This window comes from Branchiostoma floridae, chromosome 7 (assembly GCF_000003815.2).
Source record: "Branchiostoma floridae strain S238N-H82 chromosome 7, Bfl_VNyyK, whole genome shotgun sequence".
In the NCBI taxonomy this organism is placed as follows: Eukaryota; Metazoa; Chordata; class Leptocardii; order Amphioxiformes; family Branchiostomatidae; genus Branchiostoma; species Branchiostoma floridae.
In genome coordinates this window covers 2,472,724-2,490,025 of record NC_049985.1, presented here as the reverse complement: position 1 = coordinate 2,490,025, position 17,302 = coordinate 2,472,724, and the positions used below count along the sequence as shown (strand labels likewise).

The 17,302-nt window shown below is 41.0% G+C and overlaps 1 protein-coding gene across 1 annotated transcript in view; it reads right to left on the bottom strand.

Annotated features, from left to right (window-relative positions):
• Window positions 1-17,302, bottom strand: part of LOC118419289 (E3 ubiquitin-protein ligase HERC2-like) — a 117,410-nt gene that overhangs the window by 28,845 nt on the left and 71,263 nt on the right. The window contains exons 63-67 of the mRNA XM_035825635.1: window positions 16,573-16,654; window positions 15,722-15,865; window positions 15,080-15,170; window positions 14,563-14,740; window positions 14,173-14,426 (exon numbers count right to left, since the gene is read on the bottom strand). Coding sequence (XP_035681528.1) covers window positions 14,173-14,426; window positions 14,563-14,740; window positions 15,080-15,170; window positions 15,722-15,865; window positions 16,573-16,654 — 749 coding nt within the window. The remainder of the gene's footprint in view (window positions 1-14,172; window positions 14,427-14,562; window positions 14,741-15,079; window positions 15,171-15,721; window positions 15,866-16,572; window positions 16,655-17,302) is intronic.

Below are 17,302 nucleotides of genomic sequence, written 5' to 3'. Positions count from 1 at the left end.
ACAATGAGTATGCATTATTCTTTATTACAAAATAAATTCCTTCTGATGCAATTTTTGATATATCTTTATGATAAACATGGGTTAAAGCGTAGATTTATTTACGCTGGACCACATACGTCTAAAATACATTTTTGATACTGGCCTGCAATGTACCCTTGTCTAACTAAGCCATAAAATTGGGCAAAGAGAAAAGGGCCTTTTGAAGGGCCTTTGGAAGGGCTGGGTTAACATTGAACCATTGATTGAACCATTGACTGAACCATGCATGCAAAGAATGGGGCTCATTACCTTGTCGAGCGCAAGCCCGACAAGGTAATAAAAACATTTACATGTAGCAGTTACCAGAAAATTCTTGCTATGTGTTAGACTGGGGATGATGGACACCCAAATCTACAGGTACAAAGGTTGCTACTTACAACAGTTATTAAAAACTTAATTGAAAGATCGTCCGCTGAATACCTTTCGACGTCAGAGGCGACCTTCGTGCACAAAAAAGTCACAAACAACATTTTTTCTAAGGAGGACATCACGTTCAGTGCAATATGCATAAATTGGCTATCTTTAGACAGTACTTGCCACTGCGTACACTGCTGCCTCAGTAGTCTGTTCAGCCATCGAGAAAACGGTACACTATTCCTAAGAGTCCTGTTTTTGTGCTATTTGGCTATCAATATGGAAGAAGAAAGTGACGGTCCATCAGAAGAAGATGACATCAATCGTGTTCTATCTCTTGGTTCGACATCTCAGACTCTCCAGGTAACATACTTCATCATCAGCCTGGTACTGTCGGTAGGATTTGGACTGCTGCTCATTTTCGTGGTCTGGAAGAAACGGTATCTGCACAAGCCGAGCCATTACCTTCGCTGCAATCTAGCCGTGGACGACATCATCTTCACAAGTTGCCTGATTCCCATCCGTATCTACGCACTTCTGCAGCAAGATGTCAGCAGTGCACGGCTGTGGTGCACAGCTAGATCACTGGTAGGGCTCCCATGTCTGGCATCTATGGTTGGTACATACCTCATGATGGCTACAGATCTGTACCACTTCGTGTGCAACCCCCTACACTACCACGACAAGGTCACCACAAAACGGGTGGTCGCTGGCATCTTGACAATCAGGGCCTACACCTTGTTCTTTGGAATAGCGTTTGTAGCTTTTGACGGACTGCCCAAATACAGCGTGTCATGTGAATTGGAATCCGTCTCCTTCACTGACATTTTCAAAGCCATCAACTTCTCTGTAATCATACTCGCCACTCTCTTCATCCAAGTGCTCTACTACCTTGTCTTCAAGGAAGCCAGGAGACAACAGGAGAGGGATGAGAACCACAAATTGTGGGTCTTCCAGACCAAGGCATTCAAACTGATGCTGCCACATCTTATGGTTTGGACTGTAGCCGCAGTCACTGTTGGTTTCCAGGTAGCCATGAAACAAGCTTTGATCAGTAAAGATCACATGATCATCGCAAATCAGATGTCAACCCTCCTGTATCTGACGGTATCGTCCATGGCCAACCCCATCCTCTACAGCTTCCGGTTGCCCGAGTTTCGTCGAGCCTTTAAGCAGCTGTGTGGTTTGCCAACCAACACGCCACCTGCGGTACCGGCACGGCGGCATCGAGACGTGGAGATGCCCGCCATCACGGGTCCTGGGCAGGATGCTCCAGCCTCAGAACTGACGCCAGCTCAAACCCCTGTAGAGATCCTGATGACACTACCAAAGGACCCACCTTCCGACCAAGCACAGAAGCAGACAACAACGGCAGACATGAGCCCAGGACTAGCGCCTCGTACAGAAAACCATGGCCATAAAACCGCTTCAGGGCAACCATTCAAGATTACAGTCCAGGCAGAGGTGCATGCCAAACCAACACCACGTTCCAGAGAGGTCATCATGGAAACCCTTCCTGGACAACTCCACTTGGATGAAGAATCGTTGGACGTTCCTACATCAGTGTTAGACACCGAGACCAATGCGGCAACAGGAAGGCATGGCCATAAGACGGCTTCAGGGCAACCATACAAGATGACAGTCCTGGCAGAGGTGCATGCCGAACCAACACCACGTTCCAGTGATAAGGACATCAGGGAAGCACTTCCCGAACAACTGCACTTGGATGAAGAATCATCTGACATCCCTACATTGGACACCGACACCGATGAAGCAACAGTAGGACATACTATGGATGCGCTAGCTTTGGAAAATCCACCAGGGCATCCAAAGATAGCATGGCAAGAAGACACAAGCCAGCGCACGAAAAGGAAACCCCGAATCTGAGGGAACTTCGCTCTCTTGAAACAGTGAAACAAAACAGGCAGTGGAATAGATTCAGACAAGTTAGGAACAGAACTACACAAGATTTTGGGACAGAACTACCCAAGATTAAGGAACAGAACTACCAAGATTTAGGAACAGAACTACCCAAGATTTAGGAACAGAACTATCCAAGATTTAGGAACAGAACTACCCAAGGACAACTGTGGTCATGCAAGTTGGCTTGGATTAAGAAAACTGAAGAATTTGGACAAAGGGCATGACCAGTGCAGCGTATCACCACCCATCCTAATGGGCAGAGGTAAGCTTGTTGTACCAATCCTATAACTTGAATTCATTTATTTATTTGTGCCAATCCCAATGGGCAAAAAGTAGGCTTGTTGTACCAATCCTACAACTTTTATTTATTTCTTTATTCATGCCCATCCCAATGGGCAGAAGTAGGCTTGTTGTATCAATCCTACAACTTTTATTTATTTATTCATGCCCATCCCAATGGGCAGAGATAGGCTTGTTGTACCAATCCTATAACTTTTATTTATTTATTTATTTATGCCCATCTCAATGGGCAGAGGTAGGCTTGTTGTACCAATCCTATAACTTTTATTTATTTATTTATTTATGCCCATCTCAATGGGCAGAGATAGGCTTGTTGTACCAATCCTATAACTTTTATTTATTTATTTATTTATGCCCATCTCAATGGGCAGAGGTAGGCTTGTTGTACCAATCCTATAACTTGAATTCATTTATTCGCTTGTGCCAATCCCAATGGGCAAAAAGTAGGCTTGTTGTACCAATCCTACAACTTTTATTTATTTATTTATGCCCATCACAATGAGCAGAGGTAGGCTTGTTGTACCAATCGTATAACTTGAATTTATTAATTTATTTATGCCAATGGGCAGAGGTAGGCTTGTTGTATCAATCGTATAACTTGGACTTATTAATTTATTTATGCCCATCACAATGGGCAGAGGTAGGCTTGTTGTACCAATCCTACAACATTAATCAATTTATTAATCTATTTATTCATACCCATCCCAATTTGCAATGGGAAGAGGTAACCTTGTTGTACCAATCCTGTAACATTGATTTATTGATTGATTGATTTATGCCTATCACAATATATAATGGGCAGAATTAGGCTTGTTGTACCAATCCTATAACAATAATTTATTGATTTACTTATGCCGATCCCAATTTGCAATGGGCAGAAGTTCTTTCATGAAGGAATTCCTCCCCTTGTAGTGCTACCAAAAGGAATTGAGTACTGACACTGAAAATGAGCGTATTTCAGGTCTATGGATTTCTACTGACATGAAATGGGAAAACATGCAACCAAAAAGCAAGCTTTTGCCTTTTTTTTGGATAAATAAGAAACTAAAATGCTGTCTGCACTGAATATCTTTGGGAAATCTATTTGCTTTGTGTCTGTCGAACCACAGACTATGCAGACCCAGTGTCGTAGTATGGAATGCAGACTTAACTAGCCAACAGTCTCATCAACTAGGACAAGTACATATCTGTGCCCTCAGAGTAATTCTAGGTACTGAAGCATTATCAAAATTAAACCTCCAACTGTACAGTCATCAAATGCCAGAACATGTTTGCCTATTTTAGTCTATCTGACCATCCCCGAAGAGGAAAAAAGTCTTGTTTTTTTTTCTTAAATCAATTTCTTATTGTTCATAGTAAATATTGGAATGTCTTGACTTTTAGTTTTGGTGAGTGCTTGACCATAAAGAATGTTCATTATGTATTGCCTAAAATGATGTAATTCATAAGTGTAACAGTCATGGCTTTTTCTCACTGAAATGTGCAAACTGCTGTCCCAAATCTTTTTCGACTTGATAAGAGGTAAAGTAAAGGCAACTTTAGTCTTTCTGTAATTTCCCACCACGCCTATTATGTTTTACAAAAGATGCACCACAACATTAGTATAGGTTGATGCCTCGGAAGAAATTATAGCCACAGGTGGGAAACTAATAAGCTGTCATTTTTGGGCCATCTTTAATGGAGAAAATAGGTAACGTCTGACTGAAAAATTACCCATCTTTGAAACTTAAGTTGCATTTTGTACATTTCATGAAGAAAAATCCTTATATTGCTTGGGTTCAGTGTTGTTTTAGTGAACTGAAGTACTGATAATGCACCAATTTACATGACTTACAAGTACTTTGTACAGAAGACTTATATTAACATATTAACTATTCCATGCAGATAAAAGTTAAGTGTCTCCCTTTCAGTCTGGTTCTAGCAAGAATTTTCACACAACTTAAACTGAAACTCATTGGAAGAATTTTGTAAAAACTGTTCCTGCTGGAAAGCCCTTTAGTCTGTTGATACTTCTAAAAAAATGTCTTTCATTGAGAGATACATTCTCTGCTTCACATCAGAGGTGAATGTTTTTATACATGTTTACGTTGCTTAGCCTTGTAGAAAAAAACACCAGCTCTGTTATATGAAGCAGTTACTAGAAAATTCTTGCTGTGTTAGACTGAGGATGATGGACACCCAAATCTACAGGTAGGCAGGTTGCCGACTACAACAGCTATTAAAAACTTAACTTGAAGATCGGCTGTGAATACCTTCTACATCAGAGGCAGGTTTCGTACACAAAGAGTGACACAAACATGATCTTCTTCTCAGTAGGAGATGAAGTTTCAGCCCCTGCATAAACTGCCTATCTTTAGACAGTACTGTACATCGAGTATACTGCCAAATTAAACTTTAGAATTTTAAGTGCAAGCATGTATTAGTCGATAACATTTTAAGCAAAAGCATGTATCAGTCAAACTTTAACATTTTACTACAAGCATGTATTAGTCAAACTTTAATATTTTAAGTACAAGCATATATTAGTCAACCTGACTTCATACAGAAAATGATTCTTTTGTCAACCCATAATATGATATGCTTTGATTCATTTATTATACGTTATTAACTTGAAAGTTCATCTGTGTTGGCAGAAGTCATTCTAAATCGAAGTTGAATTGTAAGTTCCAACACACAAAATTTTAATTGTCCAACTCTAATCTCAGTATTGTGATTCAGATGTAAGATGTTGTATGCCTAGAATAGTTTAAGAAAAAATGCAGACACGGTTTTAGTGTGGTATTCCCTTCCTTCCCCCAGGGTGTATGTAAGGCTGCGTACCGGCACTGTGTAACGGTACTGTATTGCAAAAAGCGATTCGGTACAGCTCCAAAATACTGGATCATGAAGTACTGGTACTATACTGATATAAACTTTCACCAAGTACATGTACATGTATATGCTTAGTTTGTGACTGAAGACGCCTGAATACTACCACAAAGACGAAACGTTAGCAATGGAAAAGACGCAAAATGCAGCGCCGAAACTTGAAATCAGAGCCATCTTAAAGAAAAATGTTTTAATCTCCTAACTACACGGTCTCATGCCATACCAAACATGACCAAAGTGACACCTAGATGCAACAGATCTTTCAGGCGAGGAGTTTTGTTCAGGTACAGGTACAGGTACAGGTCTGGACCTGTACCTACATCTCTGTACCGGTACATGTAACTGTCCCATACAATCATGATGTTATGTTAACTTAAAGGTATATAAGGTATAGTGTATCAGCCTCCATGGGGGTTGCATGGAGGAAGTAGGTCAGGGGGAGAAGGAAGGGAGGTCTGACAGTCTGGAAGGAGCTCCAGAGTAAGACACACAGTGTAAGAAGTGAGAGAGAGAGAGAGAGAGGGAAATAAAACTGTGGACTGCACTGGAGAGTCTTTTTGATCTTATTCTTAAGGAACCTGCAAGCAGTAACACAAAACTCTTTCGCCCTAAATTTACCAACTTGGACTATGGCTAATAAGACCAACACCCCTGTCAACACCTTAACCTGAACCCTAACCCCAACAGTAACCCTAGCCCTCATGCTCTTGAGTTGTTAAAGGGCCATATTGCCCTGACCCCTTGTAAGTCATGTAACGTAGTTCAGGTACATTTACAGAATCGTTGACCTGTGTACTTGCTTGGGAATTGGTCTCTGTACTGTATAGTTTGCCATGCCGTTCTAGTGCAATGAAGTTTGGTGTCTTGTGCAGGTGTTGGCTTCCTAATATCTTTGGAAAAACGTGCAATTACCAGTTTCGAACTTATATTAAAAAGTCTTAATCAGAAAGTTTTTTTTTTCCAAACTTTATTGAGATAAAAAAAAAAAAAATACAATACAAGAAAACTTAAACGAGAACAGACAAGTGCAAATACACTGACAGGTAAGTACTTGTGGTAGTGATATTACAGAAACAGGTATAAGGGTTCCCACTTTTTGTTATGGTTACTTATTTTGTTTTTAGCTGTTGCGATATTTTTTCCATTTTATGTACATATTTAACGAAGGCAATAAACAATCAGAAAGTTAACTTTCATAGAAAAAAGAAGCTAATATATTATGAAAATAACATACATGTAGATGTTATCAGGAAATTAGCCTGTCCTCAATGGAATAAAAACACTGAAGCAGTTATAAGAAAATTCTTGCCACCTGTTAGACTGAGGCTGATAGACACCCGAATCTGCAGGCAGGAAGTCTGCTGACTACAACAGCTATTAAAAACTTCATGTCAAGATCAGCTGCTAACCTTTTGACGTCAGAGGCAACCTTCGTGCACAGAAAGAGGTCACAAGCAACAATTTCTTCTCATTAGGACATCACCTTCAGCGCGATGCATAAATTGGTTATCTTTAGCCAGTACTTGCCACTCTGCATACTGCTGCCTCAGTAGTCTGTTCAGCTATCGAGAAAGCAGTGCACCATTCCTGGCTTGAGTGGCCTATTTTTGTGCTATTTGGCTTTCAATATGGAAGAAGAAACTGACGGTCCGTCAGACGAAGATGATATCAACCGTGTTCTATCCCTCGGCTCAACATCTCGCACTCTCCAGGTAACGTACCTCATCATCAGCCTGGTACTGTCGGTAGGATGCGGACTGCTACTCATTTTCGTGGTCTGGAAAAAAGGGTATCTGCACAAGCCGAGCAATTACCTTCGCTGCAATCTTGCAGTGGACGACATCATCTTCACAAGTTGCCTGATTCCGATCCGCGTGTATGCGCTTTTGCAGCAAGATGTTGGCGGGGAACATCTGTGGTGCAAAGCTAGATTACTGGTAGGGCCGCCATGTGTGTTGTCTATGTGTGGTACATTTGTCATGATGGCGGTAGATCTGTACCACTTCATGTGCAACCCCCTACACTACCACGACAAAGTCACCACAAAATGGGTGGTTGCTGGCATCTTGACAGTCAGGGCCTACTCCTTGTTCGTTGGAATAGCATCTGTGGCTTTTGGAGGAAAAAACAGTCTGACATGTGAATGGGAACCTGTGAGCAGTGTCACCTTCACTTCCATTTTGAGAAGCATCAACTTCCTTGTCTGTAGCCTCGCCACTCTCTTCATTGCAATGCTCTACTGCCTCGTCTTCAAGGAAGCCAGGAGACAACAGGAAAGGGATGAGAACCGCAACCTGCTGGTCTTCCAGACCAAGGCATTCAAACTGATGGTGACACATGCTATCGTTCTGACTGTATCCGCAGTCACTGTTGGTTTCCAGGTGGCCATAGGACGGGCTTTGATCAGCAAAGAGGACATATCACCTTCAATGATCATTGCTGAACATGTGTCCATCCTTCTGTACCTGACACTATCGTCCATGGCCAACCCCATCATCTACAGCTTTCGGCTGCCTAAGTTTCGCAGAGCCTTTAAAGAGCTGTGTGGTTTCCCAACCAACACACCACTTGCGGTACCGCCAGCACGGCAGTATCAGGACATGGAGATGGCAACTATCTCCAGTCCTGGGCAAGGTACATATACGCCAGCCTCAGAATTGACGCCAGCTCAAACTCCTGTAGGGAGCCCGATGCCGACATTGAAGGGTGCACAGGTAGACATGAGACTAGAACTAGCGTCTTGTACAGACAACCATGGCCATCAGACCGCTTCAGAGGGACCATTCAAGATAAAAGTCCGGGCAGAGGTGCATGCCGAACCAACACCACGTTCCAGAGAGGACATCATGGAAGCCCTTTCCGAACAACTCCACTTGGATGAAGAATCGTCGGACGTTCCTACATCGATGTTGGACACCAAGACCGATGAGGCAACAGTAGGAAACACTCTGGATGCGCTAGCTTTGGAAAATCCACTGTGGTGTCAGCGCAGGAAAAGCCAACCCTGAATACGAGACACTCAAAAGAAGGAACGCTGTCTTAAAACAGTGAAACAAAGCGGTCAGCAGAATGGATTTAGACAAATTAGGAACATAACTTTAGATTTAGGAACAGAACTATCCAAGATTTACGAACAGAATTACCCAAGAACAACTGTGGTCATGCAAGTGTATGTGGACGTACTTTCAAAAGACTTTTGACTTGGATTAAGAAAACTGAAGAACTTGGACAAGGGGCATGACCAGCGCAGCCCCAATGGGCAGAGGTAGGCCTGTTGTACAAATCCTACAACTTTTATTTATTTATTCATGCCCGTCCAAATGGGCAGAGATAGGGTTGATGTACCAATCCTATATAAATAAATAATGAATATATTTATTCATTTATGCCCACCCCAATGGGCAGAGGTAGGCTTGTTGTACCAATCCTATAACTTGAATACTTTTATTTATTCATTTATGCCCATTCCAATTTGCAATGGGCAGAGGTAGGCTTGTTGTACCAATCCTATAACTTGAATTCATTTATTCATTTATGCCCATCACAATGGGCAGAGGTAGGCTTGTTGTACCAATCCTATAAATTGGATTCATTTATTTATGCCCATTCCAATGAGCAGAGTTAGGCTTGTTGTACCAATTCTATAACTAGCTGTGTGGTTGTCAGAAAATCACATGTCACTGATTGTAATGAATGAAACTAGGTGCAAATCGATTAGCATTTCTTTCATGAAGGAATTCATCCCCTTGTACTGCTGCTGCTACTGATGAATGGGAAAGCAACTGAGCACACTGAAGATGAGTGTATTTTCAGGTCTCTGGATTTCTGCTAACACAAAATGGCAAAAAGCAAGTTCTTGATCTTGTTTACTTAAAAACTAAAACGCTATGCTTAAGATCTTTGTGAAATTTATTTACCATGTGTCTATCCAACCATGTACAACACAGCCTCGGTATATGGAATGCAGACTAGAATTTCATCACTTACATTGTACAGCGAACAAAAGTGTGCACTCAGAATAATTCTAGGCACTGATTACCCTTGCTATACTGAAACATTATCAAAATTAAACCTCTGTACAGTCATTGAAAGCTAGGACATGCATGATTGTCCCAAGTCTTCTAAATTTATGTTAAATTCACGCATCTTTTGAAACTGCGTCTTACTCAATGAATTTGTGGCGTCGCGTAGCATAATGGTAGGGTGTTTGGCTAATAGCACAGAGGTACTGGGTTCAGGTCCTCTCATATGCTCTGACGTTGTACCCTTGGGAAAGGCACTTAACATGAATTTCCTCACTTCACTCAGGTGAAAATGAGTACCTAGCTTTGGTTAGGGCCGTCCCTCGGACAGGACGTAAAAGCACCCACCACACATATCAAAATGAGTAGGGGTCCTTCCCGGTGTGAGTGGATCAAATAAATCTGTCTGTATAATTTATGCAGCCTGTACATTTCAGTAAGAACCTTGCGTGTTGTGCCATAAGATGGTTTACCGGGTATGCAATACAAAGAAAAGTTAAGAAATCCATAATAATTGGAGGGTAGCAGCTTAGTATACCCTTTATCAGATACATGTACAACAGGCACAAAAAAAGTTCCATCATGAGGACTGAAAACTGACCTTGCTTTATCTTTAAAGGGGCATTGTACTCCAGAAGGGAGCATTATTTTCCGATGAATATCAATTTTAGGAACAAATGCATAGTACTTCACGTTATATGATAATGTTGCACAACACGCATTATAAAGGATTCAGTATTTCACTAAACTCTCCTTAGCTAGTACCCTCTAATCAATCTAAGCCTATGGATGAATACAATGTGCCTGACAATGCCAGACTAAAGTTTGGTAACAATTCAATACTAATTTCAGCAGCACTAAGAAAAACTCATCTTGTTCTGTAATCTTTGACATCTACTGATGAGAAATTGTCCTTCTTGGTGTGCTTAGTGCTCCTTGTGTATTCAGAAAATATGCATGATAAAGGAAGTATCCATATGTATAGAGAATGCATGGATAGGGTCTGCTTGGGTTTATTGAGTGCCATATTGTTTAAATTTACAAAACATACATCGCGTAATTGGAATCTCACATAAGGTCAGCTGATAATGTATTTATTGAACAGATTCATTATCTATTGGAACACTTTCTTCTGGAGTGGAATGCCCATTAATTATTAATATTGTAATGTCTTGACGTTTAGTTTTGATGAGTGTTGCACTATCGATTAGGCAAGGATGTTGTTTACTCTTTGTGTTGCCTAAAATGACATAATTATGAAAGTCTAACACTTATAGCTGCTTCTCAAGTGAAATGTGCAACAAGATGTCGCCAGTCGTTAGGACTTGATATGAAGCAAACTACATACAAAATCAGTCTTTCTTTCTTTATTTTCCCATTACCTATAATTGTAACTTTAACAAAAGATATACCACAACATAATTAGTATTCGTTGATGGCTCGGAAGAAATTATAGCCACAGGTGGGAAAACACTAAGCTGGCATTTTTTGGCTATCATTAATGGAGGAATTGTCCTAACAATAGGGTATAGGTGTGACTGAAAAATGAGCTATTTTTGAAACTCCAATGGCTACTTTGCACATTTCACTGAGAACGAGCCATATTCAGTTGGATTCAGTGTTGTTTTAGTGAATTGATGTACCAATATCATTCTGTAAGTGAAACATTTACTTCGTAATATTGTACTTTGCACAGGACATTAGAACGACTCAATTAAGACAGAAATGATCAGAAGTGTCTCTCTTTCAGTCTGATTCTAGTTACAATTTACTGGCAACTTAAACTTAATTGGAAGAATTTTGTGATAACTGTTTTAGCTGGAAAGCTTCATGTTGATACCTATCCCTTGGCAATGTCCTTTATTTAGAGATGCAATTATATTAATCTCTGCTTCACATCAGACATGAATAACGGGAATGTTCTGACTCATACATGTTAACGATACCTATCCTGATAGAAAAATACACACGTGTACGATGCCAGCTCTGTTATATGAAGCAGTTACTAGAAAATTCTTGCTATGTGTTAGACTGAGAATGATGGACACCCAAAACTACAGGTACAAAGGTGGCTACTTACAACAGTTATTACAAACTTGATTGAAAAATCAGCAGCTGAATACCTTCCACGTCAGAGACAAGCTTCAGGCACAAAAGGCGTTGCAAACAACATTTTCTTCCCCGTAGGATACCACGTTTCAGACCCTAGGCCTGCATAAATTGGCTACCTTTCGTCAGTACTGCCAATTTAAACTGAAATACGAGAAGATATGGAAGCTTCCTTGGTTGGTCATTAGCCAACGTTTGAAACAGAAAATGGTCCTTCTGTCCGACCTTAAATCCATTCAACCCTAACATGCGTACAAAAGCTACTGACAAAGCGTTGAAGCTTTACAAAGTACTTATCTTTAAAAAAATATAACGTGTTGAAATAATATTTTCATTATGTAAATCTTTGGTATTGTTATTAGGCAACACCAATTTGATTTTTGGTTTTCATATTTAAAACAATATGCCTAACTGGAAAATACATAACGTAATCAAAGCTCAAGGCCCTGGTTCATGCCATGAATAGATATCATATTGTTTTCCTTCCTGCCCTTATCTGCTTGCTATCATTTTCAAATTAAAATGTCTGGGAATCAAGGAAACAAATTGGTTTGGCCTTAAATTGAAAGTTCATCTGTGCTGGTACACTGTAGATGTCAGTCTAAATCGAAGTTGAACTGTGATTTGTAACACAAATATTGTATTACTTTACCCAAGACTTTATCCACCGTCTTGGTATTGTTATTTAGATGTATGACGCTTCAGCCTTTCACCAACTCGGCCCATGGCTTATCTGACCAACACCCCGGTCAACCCTTAGCCTAACCGTGACTCCAACACCATCCCTAATGCTCTTGCCCAGTCCAAGTTGACAAGGGCAGGTTTCTCGCAAGTGCAGTAGAATATAAAGGCCCCTACCCTATGATTTGGGCCCCGACGCTGTGTTTCAACCAGCGTAGTTTTCTGTAGTTTAACTACGAAGGTACAAAATGTTGGCAATGTTTCATTAAATTTCATTAAATCTTCAGGAAGGAGACAACGTTTCTGAGGGTTATAAATTTTAACATTTTCCGGGGAAGGATGTCCCCAGAACGCCCCACAAAGCTCACACCTTTGTCACTAAGAAGGCCCTTATATGACTTTTCATCAGCCACTGCCTCCAAAGAAGTAGTCAAATCTCCCAGTAAAGAATGCAGAATCATGCATATAGATTGTGTAGCTGTATAGAATAGACACTTGTTACTTTTTACTGTCTGTACCCTTGCAATTAGCCTATGGGCATGGATTTGCAAATAAATAAAAAAACTAAAAATTACAAAAATTATATGCTGTGAAACAATTGAAGTTAGAAACCTGCGAGGTGTTGGGCAGAGTGGTTTAAGGGCTGAATCTGGCTGATCCCTTGTTAGGCTTTGGTCACATTTCCAAATCAGGACCCAGCTTGACAGCTTTCGGGAGTTACAGAACTTATATAAACAACATCAAAATACACAAGATGTCAAAATAAGATTCATCAATTCAGGCTATGATTGGCATATATTTCCAGGTATACAACTGTACATTTTCATATTTCGTTTCTTAAAACATACCCTTTCGGAAATGTCACCTAAGCCTTAGTTTGTAATATGTAATGTAGCCAAGGTACGCATTGTTTACGGAATTGTTGACCAGTGAGCGTGTAGCTAGTTGTGAATTGGCCTCTGCACCATTGTTATAGTTTTCCATGCAGTTCTAGTGCAATAAAGTTTGAAGTCATGTTGTATATTGTGTTGGCTCCCTAACGTCACTGGAAAATAGGCAGCAGTTCACAGATCTTTCATAGATTAAGTCTATGGCTGTGTGGTGCGTTGATACACCCGATCCCCTCGATCTTGGAAGTTTAGCAACGTGCAGTCCGGACAGTTCTTGGATGGGAGACCACCAAGGACAACCGGATGCTGTAGCCCGACCAAGAATTCACCAAATGAATCCGTCTTTCGGAAGGGGCATAAAACGGGGGTCCCGTGTTCGAGCAGGTGGCTCGATCACGTAAATCAGCCCCATTACTAGAAAAAATTGGGTACCTACTGGCTGAAAATACACGCGATATTTATCTATTAATGAAACAAAAATGATATTAAAAAAAAGTTTAGTATAGTTCCATAGCCTTCTGTGTCCATATGGGCAGTGGGTTGTTAACTCACTGTGTCTAGGGCACGGTATTGGAAGGTGGAACCCATTCTTCTCCTTCCACAACCTTTTACCATTTACAAAACTTTTTCCTAAGCACATACATGTATTAACATCCAACCAGAAATGCCAGGAATTGAACTCGCATGACGTCGCATCTGCCAGCTATGCCATCCGGCCATTCAATGCAAAAACAAATTTCTTAAAAATCTATAAATGTCTCCGTGGCCTAGTGGTTTAAGCAACCCTGCTGCTTGGCCATCTGGATCCAATTCCATGGATCTGTGGGCCTGAGTTTGATCCCAGGGTCGGCTCGGCTCGGACATTGTAAGGGATTGCTCTCGTCTTTCGGAAGGGACGTAAAACAGGCCTAAAATGGAACTACCTCGTTCCTACCTCGTTCCGAACTTTAAAAGTTCTCTATGATAAAAGAAGGTTGAGCACGTACCATGTCCAGACTTGGCCAGCTTTGGTGAGTGCCAGGGAGAACTGCGCCCCACACTCAATCTGGATGACCCCCTGACCTCCCAGCCGCTCCACGGGGTGGGGCTGGTTGCACCCCTCGCTGCCTCCCCGCCCAAGCTTCCCGAAGTCTCCGTCCCCCCAGGAGTACACGTTCCCCTCGTCCGTCAGCGCCAGGGTCTGGGCGTCACGGCTGCCACAGGCGACCTGGATAACTCTCTGGCCGGCCAACGATTTTACCTGCCACAGAGAGGAGGAGAGGGAGATTAACATTATTTTTTTAATGGCAAGCAACAGATGACATTCCCAAAGAAACCCCAAATTCTGCCCTATGATCACCCTTCCCCAGCTGTTTGTTTGTTTGTTTGTTTGTTACCTGTTTGGGCCTGAGCTGTGTGGTGTTGTCCCCATGGCCCAGCCGCCCATATTCCCCCAGTCCCCAGGTGTAGAGCTCTCCGTTGGAGGTAACCGCTGCGCTGTGAGAACTGCCGCAGGCGATGTCTCGCACACGCTTGGATTTCAGAGCCTCAATCAGTCTGGGCTTGTCACAGTTCCTGTTGGAGAAACACAAATCAATGAATCAATCAATCTATCAACCAATAGATCAATTAACCAACCAACAAACCAATGAGTCAATCTACATATCAATTAATAATCAATTTATTGGACAATCAATTTCAATCAATCAATCAACTAGTTTCCCATATGTTCGGACTACGAGACTATCAGTTTTTGTCTGTCAAAGGTTCTGTTGGAGAAATGATTGATTGATTGGCAGATTACAATTCATTAGTCAAAATCGAAAACTACATGTACCTCGAAGCAGAAAAACTCAACGAGGTTAAACTATCAAATATAAATATCAAGGAAACAAAAGACAGTTCAGTACTCACATCCGACTGAAGTGTCCCAGCTTGCCGTCGTCTCCCTCCCCCCAGGAGAAGACTTTTCCGTCCACCGTCAGAGCCATGGCATGGCGGCCACCTGGAACACATGCAACACAAGGAAATCATGAAAAAGGGAAAATGCATTTTTTTGTACAGACAGCACAAAAAAGTTCATATGACTGAACACACAAAGCATGGCATACCAAAAAAATATAGTCTTCAGAATCTTTTTTTTCACATCTTTTTCCTTGACTCTGTGACTGCATGCCTTTGGCATTCTACCATATTAGTACTAGCCATTTTTTTTCAATCCATGGCATATATTTTCTCATTTTGCAGCTGTTTTGTACAATGTACAGTATGGTCGAAAACCTTTTTTATACATCCTAAAATTGATGAACTGGGTATGTCATCCATGATGGTTTGAAAGGGGCATCATCACATGAGGTCCCATCATGCTTTTATTTGAATGTGTGCACCATCTAGTGATTCACAGGAATACTGCAAGGTACTCCCCGAACAAGGTTGAGTTAATGACAGAGGTATAATTATAATCAAATCTACACAGCCTAAAGGGTCATTGGGAAGAAGGAAAAAATTTCAGATGGCTGGAGCCCTGATTTGATCACAATTGCTCATCCTCCTTACCTGAGTGGACAGACACTTTCCTGACCACATACTGGCTGAGGGACGACAACTGTCGGGGGACGGACACCGTTCCCGTGGAGATGCCCAGCCCTAGTCTGCCATTGGTCGCTTCTCCGCAGGCGTAGACCTTACCCTCCGCAGTGACTGGGAAGGGAGGAAGAGGGAGTCATCAACTTGGGACAGTATTGAAGGTTTCTTTACTTTAGCAACAAAAGACTCTTCCTGTCTTGGGCAACCCTCAGGATGTTGAAGTGCTCTAGTCTTTTGCCACTATTTGTTGTCTGTTTTTTGGTCAGCCTTGCTTACTCTTTCCTTCTGGCATTCAGTGCAATGCTACTCTTGTTTTATCATTTGGGTCTTTCCTCAACACATATCCAATTCATTTCCATCTCTTTATCTGTATACACATATAACTGCCCTCTGGTATGCTACACATATATTACAGCCACACAGAACAACAGCAGCTGGTTATTCATGTAGAATAACCTGTCATACAAAATGTACCTAACCTTTGCATTTAGCTGCAAGCACGGTTTGAAGCTATCTTATGAGGATACTACCACAGTACATGAACATGGTGGCAACGAATTCCACTCTAGAATTGTTCTAGGGAATACTAAGACACCTCAATCCTTGATTGATAACTCCGGTACTTGAGCGCAGGTGTAATATTTAGTGTCCTTTCTGAACTTAGTTACTTAGAGGATGGTATGTCCGCCAGTGTTTTGGTCATTTGCTTGCATATTCAAACATTTATGTATTGTGTGCTAAGAAAAATACAACATGTACAATGTAACAGCATGCTTTCAATGAGTAATGCATTGTTAAATGAATAACTTATGTGTACTCACCCATGAAGAGGCTCTTGGACCCTCCAGCAATGTGCACACACTTGAGTGATGACATAAACTCATTCATGACAGGAGTCTTAATCTGACGAAAGAAATAAGATAAGGTTAATTGACTTTCCGTAGTTCTTTTCTTTTACATTGTACATGTATACGCTTTCAAGGTCAAAGCCCAAAGAATATATTTCACAAAAATTTAAAGGTATGGCTGATTTTCGATGTTACTTTTCTTTACATGTAATATTATGCCTTCAAGGTCAAAGTCCAAAGAATATGTGTCACAAAAAGGAAAGGTTCATGTGAAAAGTTGATTTTCCATATTACTTTTCCTCTACATTGTACATGTATATGCCTTCAAGGCCAAAGCATGAAGAATATGTTTCACAAAAAGTAAAGATATAGTTGATTTTCAATGTTACTTTTTTTTAACATTGTACATGTAATATTATTCCTTCAAGGCCAAAGCATAAAGAATATGTATCACAAAAAGTAAAGGTATAGTTGATTTTCGATGTTACTTTTCCTTTACATTGTACATGTATATGCTTTCAAGGCCAAAGCCTAAAGAATATGTATCACAAAAAGTAAAATAATAATTATGTTTCATTCTATAAACAGCAGTTTTCGTGGTAGCCACTTCACTGCAACTTAAAACCAGCAAGAAATTTTTTTTTATGGCAGTAAGACAGTGCACGCCGCTACTGCGAACTTAAAACCATCGCGAAAAGTCCCT